Raw genomic sequence first — 17880 nt, forward strand, 5'->3', positions numbered from 1 at the left:
GAATGAATGAATGAATGAATTCAATGAACGAATGAATGAATGAATTCAACGAATGAATGAATGAATGAATGAGTGAATGAATGAATGAATTCAACGAATGAGTGAATTCAACGAATGAATGAATGAATGAATGAATTCAACAAATGAATGAATGAGTGAATGAATGAATAAATGAATTCAACAAATGAATGAATGAATGAATGAATGAATTCAACGAATGAGTGAATTCAACGAATGAATGAATAAATGAATTCAACAAATGAATGAATGAATGAGTGAATGAATGAATAAATGAATTCAACAAATGAATGAATGAATGAATTCAACGAATGAGTGAATTCAACAAATGAATGAATGAATGAGTGAATTCGACGAATGAATGAGGGAGGGAGGGAGGGAGAGAATGAAGAAAGGAGGGAAGGAAAGAAGGAAGGAATTCATGTATTCCCATCTCCTTGTTTTGTATCTTACAGGCCGTAAATGATCAGCCCTTATGACCAACATGAGCTGGAGTTTCCTCACCCGCCTGCTGGAAGAAATCCACAACCACTCCACTTTTGTGGGGAAGATCTGGTTGACTGTGCTCATCGTCTTCCGCATAGTCCTGACGGCCGTGGGGGGCGAGTCCATCTACTCGGACGAGCAGAGCAAGTTCACCTGTAACACAAAACAACCGGGGTGCGACAACGTCTGCTACGATGCCTTCGCCCCGCTTTCTCACGTCCGCTTCTGGGTCTTCCAGATCATCATGATCTCCACCCCGTCCGTCATCTACCTGGGCTACGCCATCCACCGGATCGCCAGGTCCTCGGAGGAGGAGAAGAAGAGATTCCGGAGCTTCAAGAAGAAGAAGAAGCAGTTCGTCCTCAACTGGCAGGCGTCCCACCGCCTGGAGGACTCCCTGGGCGCCGAAGAGGAGCCCATGATCTCCGAGGAGATGGTGGAGAACGAAGAGAAGGAGAAGACCAAGGAAGAGGAGAAGAAGAAGGGGCAGAAACACGATGGCCGGAGACATATCCAAGAAGAAGGGCTGATGAAGATCTACGTCTTCCAGCTTCTCACCAGGGCCTCCTTGGAAGTCTGCTTCCTGATAGGCCAATACATGCTCTACGGTTTTGAAGTCAGGCCCTACTATCTGTGCACCCGCGACCCTTGTCCCCACAACGTCGATTGCTTCGTGTCCAGGCCCACCGAGAAGACCATCTTCCTCCTGGTGATGTACGTGGTCAGCTGCCTTTGTCTGTTGCTCAACCTGGCGGAGATGTGCCACCTGGGCATCGGTACCATCCGTGACGCCATCCGCGAGCGGAAGATCCACAGCTTCCGGCAGCCGCCGTACAATTACGCCGCCTACCCCAAGAACATCTCCTGCCCGCCCGAGTACAACTTGGTGGTCAAGTCGGACAAGCCGGCCAAGATCCCCAACAGCCTGATGGCCCACGAGCAGAACTTGGCCAATGTGGTCCAGGAGCAGCAGTGCACCAGCCCCGACGACAACATCCCTCCCGATTTGTCGACCCTCCATAAACACTTGCGGGTGGCTCAGGAGCAGCTGGACATCGCGTTCCAAAGCTACAATGGCACTCAGGGGCACAGCCAGCCCTCTAGGACCAGCAGCCCGGGCTCCAGCGGCTCCGTGGCAGAGCAGAACCGGGCCAACATTGCCCAGGAGAAACACAGGGCCAAGCCAAAAGCCGGTTCGGAGAAGGGTAGCGTCAACGGCAAAGATGGGAAAAACTCTGTATGGATTTAGGAAGGAGGAGGAAACAGGTCAAAGGGTCCGTGGCATCAGGAGGTGGTGGTGGGGGGTCTGTTCTTTGCTTATGAGAACCAGGCTATAAAGCGAGGCACCAGCCGTTTAGTCCACCAGAGGCCTTTTCTCAACCCCTTGCTTGGTTGATCCCATCTTTCATTCTCTGGGTAAGGCGGGATCTTTGCGCTAGAGGTCCGCGCGGGACAGATCCACCCTTGAGGTTTAGCTTGTTCTCCCGGGGAAGATTCAAACCAGGTGCTGATGGAAAGATGGATCCTTTGACCGGAGGCTCCAGAGACCAGAAGAAACAGAATTAAATTCTTGTCGATAAAACTTCGGCCCAAAAGCCCAATTTCTCAACCTTCCTTTGACGGTTGGGGAACCTCAGGTATAATCCCTCTTTTGAAACAGGTGGCATTTTACCGCGTTATCCTTCTTCGCCTCTTGTGAGAGTTTTTCACTTCTTCCTTCTGACAAGCTGCCTTTAAAAAAAAAAAAATTAACTAACCGGCCCCTTCCTCTTTGTTATTTTGACCTTCGCTTCCTACCGAGATGGGATTGCTTCTCCCAATTTGGTGCCTGTCAAATAATTCACGTAGTCTTTTCTTTTGAAGACGGCCTTGGGCTGGAGAAGGGAGCGTTGGAGGGTTTTTTAAAAGTCTTTTTAACCACTTTTCTGCCTCTCCTGCCCCGTGATCGTGGTAAGATGGGAACATGGTTTAAATAAATTATGTCCGGTTGTTCATGAATGGTTGCTTGCCAGAGAGCTCTCTGTTGGAGTTTTTCTCCTGTGCTCAGCAATTGTGGGGCTTAACCATGCTGCCTCTACTTTGGTGGATGGAAGGTTTCTTTTGAGGGCTCAAATAATCCTAAACTGAATTAATTTCCAGGTCTTGGAGGGACGGAAACATCTGGAGACGTTCCCAGAATATAGTTTTAAATCATGGGCTGTATCCGTCGAAGGATAGATTTTAAAATTGAAAACTTAACGTGTTGACTAGAAATTCAATTCAATTCAATTTATTAGATTTGTAACACTAACCCGCAACTTTGGCATGTGGTTCACTGCAAAATGGTTTGTGTAAAGCAGATATGGTCTTTCCCCCCCAAAATAAAAATAAATAATGGAGCTATACGAGAAGGGAGGCCTGAAACAAGTTTCTGGGGTTGGCTTTATCTATATTGTACATTTGGGCACGGATGGCATTTTATTCTTTATTTTATTTTTCCTTCTCTGCAACTAGCCCGATAGATTTCTAGGAGATATGACGGGTATGTCACGAAGGACTGTGACCTGTCCAAGGTTGCAGAGTGAGGAAAATGAATTTATCCACTGTAAAGCAGTGCTGGCTGCTTGGAGATGGTGGACTTCAATTCCCAGAATCCCCCAGCCAGCAGGAGAATGGAAAACGTCTGTAGTTTCATCTTTGTGGAGAGAGAGGAGAGTTAAAATAAGATGATTGATTTTGACGAGACAGCGAATCAGATGTCCTCACATTTACGCAGAGGAGAAAACAATCCCCCAGATATTGGTGGTAGTGAAACATTACATCTTCTATCCAGAAGTTGGGAGATATTTTATGGGGATCCCCCTAAATCCCCAGTTTTGTTCTGTTCTTCTGTGTGGCTTTACAGATGTCGTATATAGCCCAAGAAGAGCTGTGGTCCTTCAGACCAACATTCACTCAGTATAGTCTCCTAGCAGGTATTATGGGTTGTTCTCCTTGGGTTGAAGTGAAATGTAGGCTCTCCTCTTTGGCTGACATAAAAAGATTATGACTTGTTAATAATCAAGAAGTCTAAATGAAATCAAGATTTCACACGGGCATGTAGACGCAGCGTTCCTCAACCTGAAGATTTTCAATGCCTGGAATTTGTGCAGCTGGAGAATTCTGGGCGTTGAGGTCCACTCACAGTGGCTGGAGACTTCCAGAACTTGAAGCCCCTGTGTGATAAAAGTTGCTGTGATGGAAAGAATAAGGAAGGTGACCTGGGCATCCTTAATTCAAATGTGTGTAAGGGGAGCATTCTTAACACTTTCCCTACAAAGAGTGTTCGTGTTAGGCCAGTATTTCTGAACCTTAGCAATGGGAAGGCTTGCGGACTTCAACTCCAGAATTCTTCACCTTGGCTGGGAGTGGAAGTCCGCACTTCTTCAAGCGGTTGAAGTTTAGAATCATACTGACCTGGAAATAGTATTTGTTGAGTTTAATTCAGAAACTATTTGCCACTGTTTTCTTCCAGAATATTGTACGTCTCCTTGTCTGGCCTACATCTCTGAGAGGTTTTACAGCTCCCATTTTAAGTCCTCTATAACGAAGTCTGATCCTGCTTAGCTCTTGAGATCAGCCAAGAGAGAATTGCTTATTCAAACTCCATAAACCTACCTGCCCCTAACGTCTCTTAAGACCAGCAAATCCCTTCTCCATTGAAGTCCTCCAGAAGCCTTACGTTTGTGTCAGTTATGGATCTTGAGGGCTAAGCAGGAGGTTGGACTAGAGGACCTCAACAATCCTTTCCAACTCTATTATTCCATGTTGGGGGGGAGGGAAACAGCCTTAATGTTGTTTTATCCACTGCCAAAACACAACTCTCCATTTTTACTCCCATGAATTTGTATATTGCGCAGAGTTAGCCCTCCAGATTGGTGTCACTGGCGTTCCTCGGGATTGTGGAATGGACCTCAGGAATGGAAAATGGTTGCAAGCATCGATCAGTCGCAGAAGGAGGTCTTTAAGATGTCTTTATGGAATCCAGAGTTTCATGTGTTTCATGTATATAACAGGAAGTATCAGTCCTGAGATCCATTGGGTAATTTTCAGAAGATTCCACAAACTTGTAGACCATCAAGTTGCCATCTTGAGATACACTGAACACCTCTCAGGTACGATAAGCTAAGTGGCCTCAAGAAAACAAATCTGTCTGTTGCTACAAATCTTATCCAAGGTAGAATCAGAAGATTCAGGCAAGAACAAGAATTAATTTTTGAAGGAAAAATGCTTTCTTCCAATGGAATGAAGAAAAATCTATGTTTACAATTTTGCGGTGGGCAGAAACAGGTCTCTCTCATCCCTATTCATCCCAAAATGAAGATTTTTGCAGTGGAGAATTTTATTAAAAATTATTCTGGAAAGTCTGGTTTTGATGTCAGGTTTGAAAAACATGAATCTGCTGGTAGATCTTGTTTTCAAAAGGATAATTCAACTTTGCCTAGATTGGTCCTGGATGAAAATCATAATTAAAAACAAGCCTACGTTTATGGACAAAACCCCCCCAGAACTGTTCAAAATAGATGGTTCACAAGTCCATTTTGTGAGGGAAGACTCTTATATACCTGCTGCAGTATTTTTTTTTTTTAAAAAAGTGAATTACCAAAATATTAAATCTATAATGCAAAAAAAGGAGAGCTTTTTTAACAGTAACTGTTCCAGTTCAGCAGTTGTGTTCTCCAAACTCTAAAGATTTTAATCTGGATGTGGTGGTTTTGAGATACCATCATCTTTCCTCCACCTTTGAGCAAACACCACCCCTCTTCCCTTCCGACAGCCGCACAACCAAAGCCTACACACAAACACACTGCCATTCGCATTCCATTCCGCTGGGAAATACTTGAAATTAACTAAATAGCCATAACAAATCCATGCTGTTAACGGAGTTTTGACCTCTATTTTTTTTGGTCTTTTTTTCTTGTACATTTGCCAGTTGTGTAAGAAACCCATTTTAGCTGCGTTCACACGACACGTTTAAAAGTTACAGAAAATGGCTGGGTTGACCCCTGCTTAAATTTGCCAATGTGAACTTAAGAGGAATTCTCCTAGTTTTGAAGCAAGGTTCATTTTATCTCGGGTGAGATTAAACCTTCTCAGGATTATTGTCTGAGCTGAGAAAATGGATGAATTTGTCATATTAAATCTTTTGTGTGAACGCAGCCAGAAAGTATGTTGTCGATCCCTAATATGTTTCATTGTAAATGCTATTTACAAGTTGTACGTGGAATAATTACTTACAAACAGTAAACATTTTTGGGTGTTCAGTGTTCAGTACTAATAAATACGGAACAAAATGTTCCTTTTGTTTCATCATATTCTGGATGTGGTAGTGCATTTATTTAGGGGAAAGGTTATTCTAAGTGTCACATAGAATCAGCTTTCCAAAACTTAGTTGATTCACTGCATCTTGAGTGTCTCAGTAATTTTTTCATGCTGCCCTAACTAACTAGCAGTTTCAATGGAAAGAAACAAAACAAGATTTCATTCTTGAATAGCCGTGACTGCTAGCAGACTGATAACCACATATAAATAAAAGAGTGAGTTAGATGTTGGATTGGGTGTATAGGTAGGTAGATGATTAGATAGACGCGGATGGATGGATGGACCAGCCATGGTGGTGCAATGGTTAGAATGCAGCATTACAAGCTGCTGACTGCTAGTAGTTTGATCCTGACCAGCTCAGGGTTGATTCTGACTTTATTTTTTTATTTTTTTTATTTTTTTATTTATTAGATTTGTATGCCGCCCCTCTCCGTTGACTCGGGGCGGCTCACAACAATAACAAAGACAATGTAAGAACAAATCTAATAATTTAAAAACACTAAAAGCCCCATTATTAAAAGCAAACATACACACAAACATACCGTGTATAAACTGTATAGGCCCGGGGGAGATGTCTCAGTTTCCTCCATGCCTGACGGCAAAGATGGGTTTTAAGAACTTTACAAAAGGCAAGGAGGGTGGGGGCAATTCTGATCTCCGGGGGGAGCTGGTTCCAGAGGGTCGGGGCCGCCACAGAGAAGGGTCTTCTCCTGAGTCCCGCCAAACGACATTTTTAGTCGACGGGACCCGGACAAGGCCAACTCTGTGGGACCTAACCGGTCAATGGGATTCGTGCGGCAGAAGGCAGTCCCGGAGATATTCTGGTCCGATGCCATGAAGGGCTTTATAGGTCATAACCAACACTTTAAATTGTGACCGGAAATTGATCGGCAACCAATGCAGACTGCGGAGTGTTGGTGTGACATGGGCATACCTGGGGAAGCCCATGATTGCTCTCGCAGCTGCATTCTGCACGATCTGAAGTTTCCGAACACTTCCATCCTTCCAAGATCAGTAAAATGATCCAGATTGTTAGGTGCAAAATGCTGTAAACCACTTGCACAATAAAGCACTGTGGGATGAAAACAAGCCTGCAAAGGGCTGGAAGAAAACTTCTTTGGAGCAAGTAGGAATGGAAGATTGTTAGCACCTCATTAGGACTGGGGGAAAAAAGCTTCAAAAAGCTACATTCGAAGTACAGTATAAGGCGCACTCAACTTTTGTTGTCAGCAGTTTAGACATCAATGGCTGCGTGCAGTGTTCCCTCTAATTTATTTTGGGGTGGGCGGAAAAGTATAGTGTCTGAGCGGCAGTCCCTTTGGGACTGGGCGGCACAGAAATATTAAATAAATAAACAAACAAACAAACAAAAAACCCACCCTGTTTTGCCTCAGAGAATTTCAAAATAAAATACTGTACTGTGTGTCTATAACAGTGAGCTCATAATAGGGCAACTCTATCAATATCAAAATGCCACTTAAATAGTTGAGCTAGTTTCAAACTAGATTTTGATTTTCTTTCTCTCTTCCTTACTCCCATTCTTTTTCTTTCTCTTTTCCTTCCTCTCTTTTTTCTATCTGTTTCTCTCTCTTCCTCTCTCTCTCCTTCCCTCTCACTCTTTCCCTCTCGGCTTCTGGGCAGGTTTGGAAAACTCTGAGTTGATGATGATTTTTAAGTGAGCGATTGCTCACTGCTCAGCTTAGAGGGAACTATGGCTGCGTGTTGTGTTATTTTGAGGGAACAGCACATTTACACTGTTATACAAGCTGTATGTTCACTACTTTACATTGTAGTCAAGTGTCATTTCTAGTGTTGTCACATCAAAAGATGTTCTGCCGGGCTCTCTGGTAGGAGCCTCCCGAAAATTCAAGGGTACAAATTTCAGACACACACACACGTTTGAAAATTCAAAACAATGTTGTTTATCACAAAAGTCCAAATAAACGAAGCACTCTTTTTGTATTGCAAAGAGCACTCGTCCCAAAACAACCGGGTAGTCTGTACAATTTCCCTTAAGCAGACATTAAGTACTTAGCTAGCAGCTGTGAAGAAACTTCCCACCCCTTCTTCCAACGAAGTGAGACACACACACACACACATTGCTCTACTTTGGTTTCAAAGGCGTGAAAAATCAACAAAGTCCAGAAAACAGCAACACATGATTCCTGAAGAACAACGATCAGATAATCTTCCACAACAGCCAAACCCACACGCTGCTATTTATAGCAGCAGCCCTAATTACTGGAGCCCCCACCCAACCACAGGTGGCCTCATTTTCTCTTGTAATAATCCTTCAGTTGTTGTCTCCTATGCATCACTCTATGCATGCGTGGATGTGTCATTAATTCTTGTTCAGAATCCAAGGATGATACACATGATTGATCTCCTGGGCTGTCTGCCAAACTCCCCTCTTCCCTGTCACTCACGCTTCCTTGGTCAGAGGAGGCTTCATCGGCAGATTCCATCAGGAGCAAAACAGGCCTGCGGCATGTGGATGTTTCCCCCACATCCACCTGCACATTCCTTGGGGCAAGAGCTGGGCCAGAGCTAACCACAACAAAAGATATACTTAAATATTTACAAAACATGAGGGGTAACCTCACTTTTGTGACATAATGTAGATGGATTCATTGATTCATGCAACTCCCAGCCAATATGCAACTCTAGAATCAGAGTGGACACCCCACTCACTTTACAGATAGTCCTCAACCTATGAACACAGTTGGGATAAGACTTTCCTTTGTTAGGCACACAAAGAGCCACGCCCATTTTACCACCTTTTGATAAGCAGATCACCATAGTTATTAAGCAATTCATGAATTGGGTCCCCTCCACTCACTTTGCTTGCTGGAGAGCCAGCCGGGAGAGTTGCAAATGGAGACCCTGTTATCCTCAGATACTACAACCATTGTAAATAATGCTGGTTGCCAAGTGCCTAAATTTTGATCACGTGACTGTGGGGAATGATGCAATCGTCATAACTCCGAGGACAGGTCATAAATCGCTTTTGAGTGCTGCTGTGACTTCGAGCAGTCACTGTTCATTTTATCAGGGCAGCTGCCAAAAAGCAAGCTTTGCCAAGACAAAGACACAAACATTCACAGCCTTGTGGCTATACCCATCATTGGAAAAGGCTTCGGGAGTAAACCTGGAGGCAAAATCCGGAGCTGGAGTCCTGGAAGCTGTTTGTTGGTTGTTGTTTATGTTTGTTTGCTTATTTGGTGACATAATAGGAAAGTGAACACAGGAACAAGGGGGCACAATTTGAGGTTAGTTGGGGGAAAGATCAGAAGCAACACGAGAAAATATTTTTTGACTGAAAGAGTAGTAGAGGCTTGGAACAAACTTCCAGCAAACTGTTGTGGTTGGCTCTGGGCAAGCTCCTGCCCCAAGGACTGTGGGGGTGGATGTGGGTGAATCCTCCCCATGTCAGAGGCCAGTTTTACTGCCGACTGCTTCGGACAGCGAAGCATCGGAAGCAGGGAGTGACTGTGAAATGGGATCCTCAGAGGGGGTCATGGCAGGCAGTCCATTAGTGAATAATTCATCCTCCTCCTTATCTTCGCTGGATTCAGATGAAGAGACATTCATTGATGTACGTAGCCGCAGGGCAATGACTAGGAAAGAGCGGCTGCGTAAATACTACAGGAGATAAGGGAGTTTCACCTGTGGTTAGGTGTGGTTCAACTAATTGGGGCTGCTGTTAAATTGCCTTGAAGACTTCCTTTCCCACCCAAGAAACGCCATCAATTCTGATTGGATGACGGAGGGGATGGAAGGGTGCCATCAAAACTAACCCTTACAGACATATGCCCCACCCATTCAGAACTGAACAATTCAATGTAGAAAAAAGTAAAGTCCTACACTTAGGTAAAAAACCCCAAAAGTATACATATAAACTGGGTGAAACCAGGCTTAATAAGTGACTGTAAGAGGGATCTTGGGAGTTCTAGTGGACAACCAGCTAAACATGAGCCAGCAGTGTCTGGTGGCAGCCAAAAAAGCCAGTCCAATCCTAAATTGCATTAAAAGAGAGTTATTATCTAGATCAAGTGAGGTACTAATAGCATTCTATAAAGCTTTAGTTAGACTGCACCTGGAGTATTGCATACAATTTTGGTCGCCACACTATAAAAAGATGTTGAGAAGAGCCTCCGGGATGATTAGGGGACTGGAGACTAAAATATATGAAGAGCGCTTGCAGGAACTGGGCATGGCTAGTTTAATGAAAAGAAGGACCAGGGGAGACAGCAGTCTTCCAATATTTGAGGAGCTGCCACAGAGAGGAGGAAGTCAAGCTAATTTCCAAAGCACTTGAAGGACAAAAAAGGAATAATGCATGGAAACTGACCAACGAATGACTCAACCTAAAAATATCATTATTATTATTATTATTATTATTATTATTATTATTATTTATTAGATTGGGTATGCCGTCCCTCTCCGAAGACTCGGGGTGGCTCACAACAATAATAAAAACAATATTATAGTAGAACAAATCTAATATTTAAAAAAGCATATAAAACCCTATCATATTTAAAAAACCAAACAACACATTCATACCAAACATAAAACAAAATATAAAAGAGCCTGGGGAAAAGGTGTCTGAACTCCCCCCAAGCCTGGCAGTATAAGTGAGTCTTGAGTAGTTTACGAAAGACGGGGAGGGTGGGGGCAGTTCTAATCTCCGGGGGGAGTTGATTCCAGAGGGCTGGGGCCGCCACAGAGAAGACTCTTCCCCTGGGGCCCGCCAAACAACATTGTTTAGTCGACGGGACCCGGAGAAGGCCAACTCTGGGATCTTATAGGTTGCTGGGATTCGTGCGGTAGCAGGCGGTTCAGGAGGTACTCTGGTCCAATGCCATGTAGGGCTTTAAAGGTCATAAGGAGGAATTTTTTGGCAGTGAAAACAATCAGCCAATGGAACAGAAGTTGCCTTCGGATGTTATGAGTTTAATCACTGGCGACTTTCAAGAAGAAAGACCTAGCTGTGCCAGCAGGCCTGGGGCCGTTGATCCAATGACTCAGATTTTGGATCCAGCCATAAAGGATATACTATATATGATTTTATTAGCGGGTTTTAAATTGTTTTTAAACTGCCTCTTATTATTATTATTATCATCATCTCCATAGTCATTTTTCATTGCCATGTATTGGAAAAGATCCACCATCTTATTTTTTAAACGTAAATGAATGCTTGTGTGCTTCAGTGCCTAGATGGCCTGGGCATCGGTGTTTGAAAATAATATTTCTGCCATCTGGTTTGGTACGTTTTACTAATTTAGATGAAACGTTAATATACACTGCTCAAAAAAATAAAGGGGACTCTTAAACAACACACTATAACTCCAAGGAAATCAAACGTCTGTAAAATCCAACTGTCCACTTAAGAAGCAACAATGATTGACAATTTCACATGTCAGCACATTCAGCTTTGTACAGAACAAAGTATTCAATGAGAATATTTCATTCATTCAGATTTAGGATGTGTTCTTTGAGAGTTCCCTTTATTTTTTTGAGCAGTGTATATAGTAAAATAAGTCTTTGGCGCAAAGGCCCCACGTCGCTTCTGCATTCAGCACCGCTCGGCCAATTAGAAGCCACCTGCGGAGCTCGGCCCCGCCCTTTTACGTCAGTTGGCCAAAATATTCGCTAATGGGGACTCTGCGCTTGCGCACTTGACGCTTTTTCGCTCCGCCCTCGACCATACACAAGATGGCGGCGCTGAGGTCTTTTCCAGGTCCTTGGTCGCTCTCCGCTACGCCGCCATGCTGGTGAGGGCGAGCGCGGCGCTGCGGCGGGGCCTCCCGCGAAATTTGCACACGGGCGGAGGCGGCCTAAGAGCGAGTGCCGTTTGCTTTCCGTTGAAACACCGCGCGCTCCTCCGCTTGCAAGGCCCCGAGACGCTCTCTTTCCTCCAAGGACTCCTCACCAATGACGTGACCCCTTTCGAAGAGGTGGGCGGAGCCACGCCGCGCGCGCTTTACGCACACGCCCTCAACGTCCAGGGGAGGTGCCTCTATGATGTCATTGCGTACAGGTACGTACGGGGCTCAGCCGGGGAGCCGTGGCCGGAATGCGACTGTCATCATCCAGCGGCGGCGGCGGCAGGGAACCATGGGAGTTGTAGTGCCCTATTCCATGGGCGAAAAGGACTCGAGGCTGCTGAGGCCACGTAGAACGGACTTTGTAATACGTACTTGCAACTTGGGTTTTGTAGTACTATTGCAATAACTAAAATGGAGTTTTCTTGTATTTTAATTTCTGAAGACAAATGAAAATACAAGAGATATTGAGTTAGTCAGAATTGAAGGAGGGGAATGTATATATTTATTATAGAATAGAAAATATGGAAGAGAATATATGGAATTGAATAGAATAGAATAGAAAATATGGAATGGAATAGAATAGAATTCTTTATTGGCCAAGTATTATTGGACACACAAGGAATTTGTCTCTGGTGCATATATTCTTGGTGTACATAAAAGAAAAAGATACATTTGTCAAGAATCATGAGGTAAAAAACACTTAATGATTGTCATACGGGTCAAATAAGCCATCGGGAAACAATCAATAGTATTTAGACTTATATGCCGCCCAACTCCCAGAAGATTCTGGGTGTTCACAGCCAAATACAAATAAAAAAGATATACAGAAAACAGAAAACTTCCTAACAGAAAACAGAAAACTTCCTAAAAACAGTAACAAAGAGCTACCGGACGATTTAAAACAGTTAAGAACAGCCATGCATTCCGTGTAACGGAATGAAGAAAAAGACATGAACAGGATAAAAATAGGTGTGAAAAAGGATCTTGTTTTTTTGAATAAAAAGTACAATAAAAAGTACATTTTTTAATGTATATTTAATGATATTTTAAGGTATATGTGTTGACATAAAAATGGAAATTGTGGAGAAAAAGTACAACCCCCCGCCCCAAGACAATCCACTGTTGACTTCTCCCGATTCCTAAGAGGTCAGTAAAGGGTGTCTGCCAAACTCCCCTCTTCTGTGCCTTCTGTTCTCTATCCTAGTGTTTCTCTTTTACTAGTATCATGTATATAAATATTATTATAGCTTTGTATACCACCAATACGTACTTGACTAAATAAATAAATAAAATTACCCCCCAAAAAAGTTAGCCAGTGCAACAGTGCTACGAAATAGTGTTAGATTTTCCCCCATGAAGGTTGTTGAATTATTTATTTCGGTTTTCAGGCTCCATGAAAACAAGCAAGAAGAACAGCAGGTCTTGTTGGAGTGTGATGCCGGTCTCGTGGACTCCTTCAAAAAGCATCTGAAACTCTATAAGATCCGCAGGAAATTAGACATCTCGCCCTGCCTTGACCTCGCCCTGTGGGCCGTCGTTACAAATGAACCATCGGAGGGTTTGCAACACGGTGGCCAAGCTGTAGTTCTAACCACAGATCCCAGAGTGAAGATCATGGGTTGGAGGCTGATCACCCGCAAAGATGTGAACCCTCTGGAGGTCGTCCCCAGATGCCGTCTTGGGGAGCTGAAGGATTACCACCGGCACAGGTATCAACAAGGTAAAAGTGCCCTGACACCTGTCATCACTAGGGTAGATCCAGTAATGGGCAGCAATTTTTTTTTACTGCCACACTGTGGGTGTGGCTTGTTTTGTGGGTGTGGCTTAATGGGTCATGTGACTGGGTAGGAGTGATTGCCAGCCATGTGATCTGGTGGGAATGACTTGAACAATCATCATCATTTAAGTGATCTGTTAAGTCCTCGACTTGCAACCTTACCAGTGTCGCTCGCTGGGGTGACAATTTGCTTCAACCAAAATGACACTCTAAGACACTCTCCTTTCTTTTTCCATCCCTGTCTCCTCTCCCCCTTGTGTGTGTGTGTGTGTGTGTGTATACACACTCTTGAACCATTTCCAAAAACACGTGAGGGCTGGGGTATTTTCTCTCTTATTCTTTGGGTGCTTTTTATCATATGCTTTAAATCAAGAAACACTTCTCTCTTTTGTTTCTCTCTTTCCTCTCATTCTCTGCCTCAATCATTTTCTCTTTTCTCTTTTTTTCTCCCCTTTTTTCTCTCATTTCTCTCTCTTTCTCCCTTCCTCTCCTTTCCCCCCCTCTCTCTTTCTTTCCCTCTCTTTCTCTCTTGCTCACTCTCTCTCTTTCTCTTTCTTTCTTTCTCTCTCTGTCTTTCTCTCTCTCTCTTTCTCTCTCTCTCTTTCTCTCTCTCTCTTTCTTTCTCTCTTTCCATGTCCAGCCGCCGCTGTCGGTGCCTCCACCCTGGAGCTCCCGCTCGCAGCCAACCGGCCTACCACCGCCCCACAGCTACTGCCCAATGCTGCTGTTGCTGGCGTGGTGTACGCCTTTGCCGACCGCTTGCAGCCGCCCCCCCCCATGGCTACTGCCTGGTGCTGCTGCTGCCGGCGCCCTCCTGCTGCCAGCGCCCTCCTGCCGGGCCCCAAAGGTCACCTGCTGCCGCCGCCAGGGAAGCTCCAGGTGGGCAGGGCACTGCAGTTGCCGGAAAACCTGGAAGGCACGAAGAAGGAAGCTCAGTTTCCGGTCTCGCAACTTTTTGCTCTTCGCGCCCTCAGCAAAAAGTTGCGAGACCGGAAGCTGAGCTTCCTTCTTCGCAGCACACCTGATGGAAAAACACTGAGCTAGGCGAACGGATGCTGCCAGAAGCATAAATGCTGCCAGCGCTGCTTCCACCCACGCCTTCTGCTTGCACTTAAGTAGGAGGGGGCCGTGTGAGGCTGGAGGGGAGCCGGGCAGGAGAGAGGGAAGCTCGTCCGAGGCCAGGAAGGAGGAAAGAGGAAAAAAGCAAGGATCACAGACGCAGGCCGCAGCAGAGGAAAAAAGGAGAGCCGAGCTGAGACCAGTAATCCAGGAAGTGACAGCTGCCAATCAGCTGGAGCTACGCAGGCATCTTCAGTTCCACCCCATCCTGCCTGCTGCCCACCCCTGGGTGGATCCCTTCTGAGATGTTTGCTATGCCCCTTTTCCTTCTGCGGGCTCAGCAACCTTTTATCTGGCCACTGCCTCATTTGTGGCTCTTCCTCCTGCTTCGCAAGGTCCTCCCCACACAGAGGTAGTCCTTGACTTATGACCACAATAGAGGCCAAAATTTCTGTTGCTAAATGAGATGGTGGCTAAGTCATTTTAATTTTTTTGGGTCTCCATTTTACAATCTTTATTGCTGCCGTTGTTAAATGAATCACGGCCGTTGTTCACTTAGTGACATGGTAGTTAAGTGAATCTGGCTCCCCCATTGACTTTGCTTATCAGAAGGTCGCAAAAAGAGAATCACATGACCCCGGAACACCGCAACAATCAGAAATACTGTCAACTGTCTGATTTTTGATCACATGACCATCGGGATGCTGCAAGGCAGGGATGGCAAACCTTTTTTCCTCTGGGGCCAAAAGAGCGTGGGCGTGCGCTATTGTGCATGCATGAGTGCCCACACTCATAATTCAATGCCTGGGGGAGGGTGAAAACAGCTGCCCCCCACCCCCTGGAGACCCTCTGGAAACGGCTGTTTCTCAACTTCCAATGCGCCCAGTAGGCCCCTGTTTCGCCCTCCGCAAAGGCTTCCCTGGAGCTGGGGGAGGGCAAAACCGCGGGGCCCCCCCATCCCTGCCAGGCTGTCTGGAAGCCAAAAACGTCCTCCCAGAACCTTTGTGCAAGCCAAACATCAGCTGGCACACATGCACGTTGGAGCTGAGCTAGGATAACGGCTTGTGTGCCAGGACATATGACACCTGTGCCATAATTTCGCCGTCATTGCTGCAAGGTTTATTTTTCAGTACAGTGTTCCCTCGATTTTCGCGGGTTCGAACTTCGCGGAAAGTCTATACCACGGTTTTTCAAAAATATTAATTAAAAAATAGTTTGCGGGGTTTTTTCCCTATGCCATGGTTTTTCCCTCCCGATGACGTCATATGTCATTGCCAAACTTTCGTCTGCCTTTAATAAATATTTTTTTAAATAAACTTTAATAAATAAACATGGTGAATAATAATCTGAATGGTTGCTAAGGGAATGGAAAATTGCAATTTAGGAGTTTAAAGTGTGAAGGGAAGGCTTGGGATACTGTTCATAGCCAAAAATAGTGTATTTACTCCGCATCTCTACTTTGCGTAAGTTTGACTTTCGCGGGCGGTCTCGGAACGCATCCCCCGCGAAAAGCGAGGGAACACTGTACTGCTATAACTTTGAACAAACTATTGTAAGTAAGTCAAGGAATGCCTGTACTGTTATATCAGCATAGTGTTCACTTCCAATGAAACCTTGTCTGAAGAATTGGCTGTCTTCTCGAACCGCAATAGTCCTACAATTCAACCATTCCGTCTTGTTTCCTCCCAGGTGTCCCTGAAGGCGTGAAAGATCTCCCGCATGGAACCGCTTTACCTTTGGAGTCCAACTTGGTTTATCTGAACGGCGTAAGTTTTACAAAAGGCTGTTATATCGGTCAGGAGTTAACGGCTAGGACTCACCACATGGGGGTCATCCGGAAACGGCTCCTGCCCATTCAGCTCTCGCCACTGGTGCCTTTTGAAAGCCTCGCCGAAGGTACCGAGATTGTGACCGAATCGGGGAAGTCGGCTGGAAAATTCCGCGCGGGCGAGAACGAGTTCGGAATTGCCTTGCTGCGTTTGGCGACCACGAAGGGTCCACTGCGGCTCAAAGTCGCCAAAGATTCGCAAGTTATGGTCACAGCATCCGTTCCTACATGGTGGCCCCAACCTGCCAATAAATAGCCTGACCTTCTGCTGAGTGTGACTTACCTCAACATTTATTTTCTTTAGATACTTCTTTTCACAATTCCGAAAATTAGTGACTTTGAAAAGAAGAATCCTGTATGATGGATGGTGCCTAGTTTGACATTGAAGGAAAATTTTAGGTCCTTATTATTTATTCTCTGACAGTCATGATGTCGTAGCTTTGTCCAATTCCTCCGCTCATCCTCCTTTTCTTTCCTTCCAGAGAAACAAAATCTAATAATCAAGGAAAAATTTAAACTCTTGCAAGTTTTGTCCCAACTCTAGATTTATTATCTTGTCTAGTTATTGATACTAGTTTCCACTTCATGGTTCTTTTCCTGAGATTCTTTCCCCCTTTAGATAAGTATTTCTCCAAATTAACCACTTTTAGTGCTATGGGCTTCAACTCCCAGAATTCCCCAGCCACCACGGGGAATTCTGAGCATTGAAGTTGCCAAGTTTTTAAGTTAAAGTTGCCAAGTTAAAGAAATGAATTGACTTGGATTCTTCACTTCCATTGCTTATTTGATCGGGAAATCGGACCAGAATATCTCCGGGACCGTCTTCTGCCTCACGAATCCCAGCGATCAGTTAGGTCCCACAGAGTTGGTCTTCTCCGGGTCCCATCGACTAAACAATGTCATCTGGCGGGACCCAGGGGAAAAGCCTTCTCTGTGGCGGCCCCGGGCCTCTGGAACCAGAGATCAGAATTGCCCCCACCCTCCTTGCCTTTCGTAAGCTCCTTAAAACCCACCTCTGTCGTCAGGCATGGGGGAACTGAGATATCCTTTCCCCCTAGGCCTATACAATTTAAACATGGTATGTTTGTGTGTGTGCTTGCTTGGTTTTTAATAAGGATTTTTTAAGTTATTTTAAATATTAGATTTGTTATATGCTTTTTTTTATTGTTGTTAGCCGCCCCGAGTCTACGGAGATGGGTGGCATACAAATCTAATAAATAAATAAAATAAAATATTATAGCTAATCCTCAACTTACGTCCATTTGTTTAGTGACTGTTGAAAGTTACAAGGACATTGATAAAAGTGACTTATGACCCGGTCCTCATACATACAACCACTACAATGTCCCCATGGTCACATGGTCAAAATCTGAGTGCTGGGCAACAGGCAATGATTTACAACTGTTGTCTTGTCTTGGGGGTCACATGATTGTCATTTGGAAATGGCAAAAATACTAGTGAAAGAATTTTAAACTTCATAGAAATTTTAAAACTTTATGTGCTTCGGCTGTGTTGGTGAGAGTGCCGGAATGAGAACGTATGCG

At 44.7% G+C, this 17880-nt stretch overlaps 2 protein-coding genes across 14 annotated transcripts in view; both read left to right on the forward strand.

The window, feature by feature from the left end:
* The window catches only part of GJC2 (gap junction protein gamma 2), a 74107-nt gene extending 68270 nt beyond the window's left edge, over positions 1 to 5837 (forward strand). For 7 of the 9 annotated variants that reach the window (XM_070729624.1, XM_070729619.1, XM_070729623.1 and 4 more), the window contains one exon: positions 474 to 5837. In XM_070729624.1, coding sequence (XP_070585725.1) covers positions 494 to 1753 — 1260 coding nt within the window. In that variant the 5' untranslated portion in view covers positions 474 to 493 and the 3' untranslated portion in view covers positions 1754 to 5837. The remainder of the gene's footprint in view (positions 1 to 473) is intronic. The other 2 variants (XR_011556966.1, XR_011556965.1) reach the window with 1 other exon arrangement.
* A 5685-nt stretch (positions 5838 to 11522) lies between these two features.
* Positions 11523 to 17589, forward strand: IBA57 (iron-sulfur cluster assembly factor IBA57). 5 transcript variants are annotated; one of them, XM_070726861.1, is made up of 4 exons: positions 11893 to 12033; positions 12724 to 12818; positions 13061 to 13392; positions 16198 to 17589. In XM_070726861.1, exons 3-4 carry the CDS (start codon positions 13287 to 13289, stop codon positions 16590 to 16592), a joined length of 501 nt encoding a protein of 166 aa, XP_070582962.1. In that variant the 5' UTR covers positions 11893 to 12033; positions 12724 to 12818; positions 13061 to 13286; the 3' UTR covers positions 16593 to 17589. The 5 variants fall into 5 exon arrangements, with proteins under 5 accessions (XP_070582961.1, XP_070582962.1, XP_070582966.1 ...); XM_070726860.1 differs by lacking the exons at positions 11893 to 12033; positions 12724 to 12818 and adding an exon at positions 11523 to 11884; XM_070726865.1 differs by lacking the exon at positions 12724 to 12818 and having other exon boundaries at positions 11907 to 12033.
* The last annotated feature ends 291 nt before the right edge of the window (positions 17590 to 17880 follow it).

This window comes from Erythrolamprus reginae, chromosome Z, assembly GCF_031021105.1.
Source record: "Erythrolamprus reginae isolate rEryReg1 chromosome Z, rEryReg1.hap1, whole genome shotgun sequence".
In the NCBI taxonomy this organism is placed as follows: Eukaryota; Metazoa; Chordata; class Lepidosauria; order Squamata; family Dipsadidae; genus Erythrolamprus; species Erythrolamprus reginae.

Excerpts from the sequence above, each read along its gene's own strand:
- IBA57 (XM_070726860.1), top strand. The coding sequence starts at position 11,613 with ATGCTGGTGAGGGCGAGCGCGGCGCTGCGGCGGGGCCTCCCGCGAAAT. Across the intron at positions 11,885-13,060 it reads TATGATGTCATTGCGTACAG|GCTCCATGAAAACAAGCAAG; the intron begins GTACGTACGGGG and ends TTCGGTTTTCAG. Across the intron at positions 13,393-16,197 it reads CCGGCACAGGTATCAACAAG|GTGTCCCTGAAGGCGTGAAA; the intron begins GTAAAAGTGCCC and ends GTTTCCTCCCAG.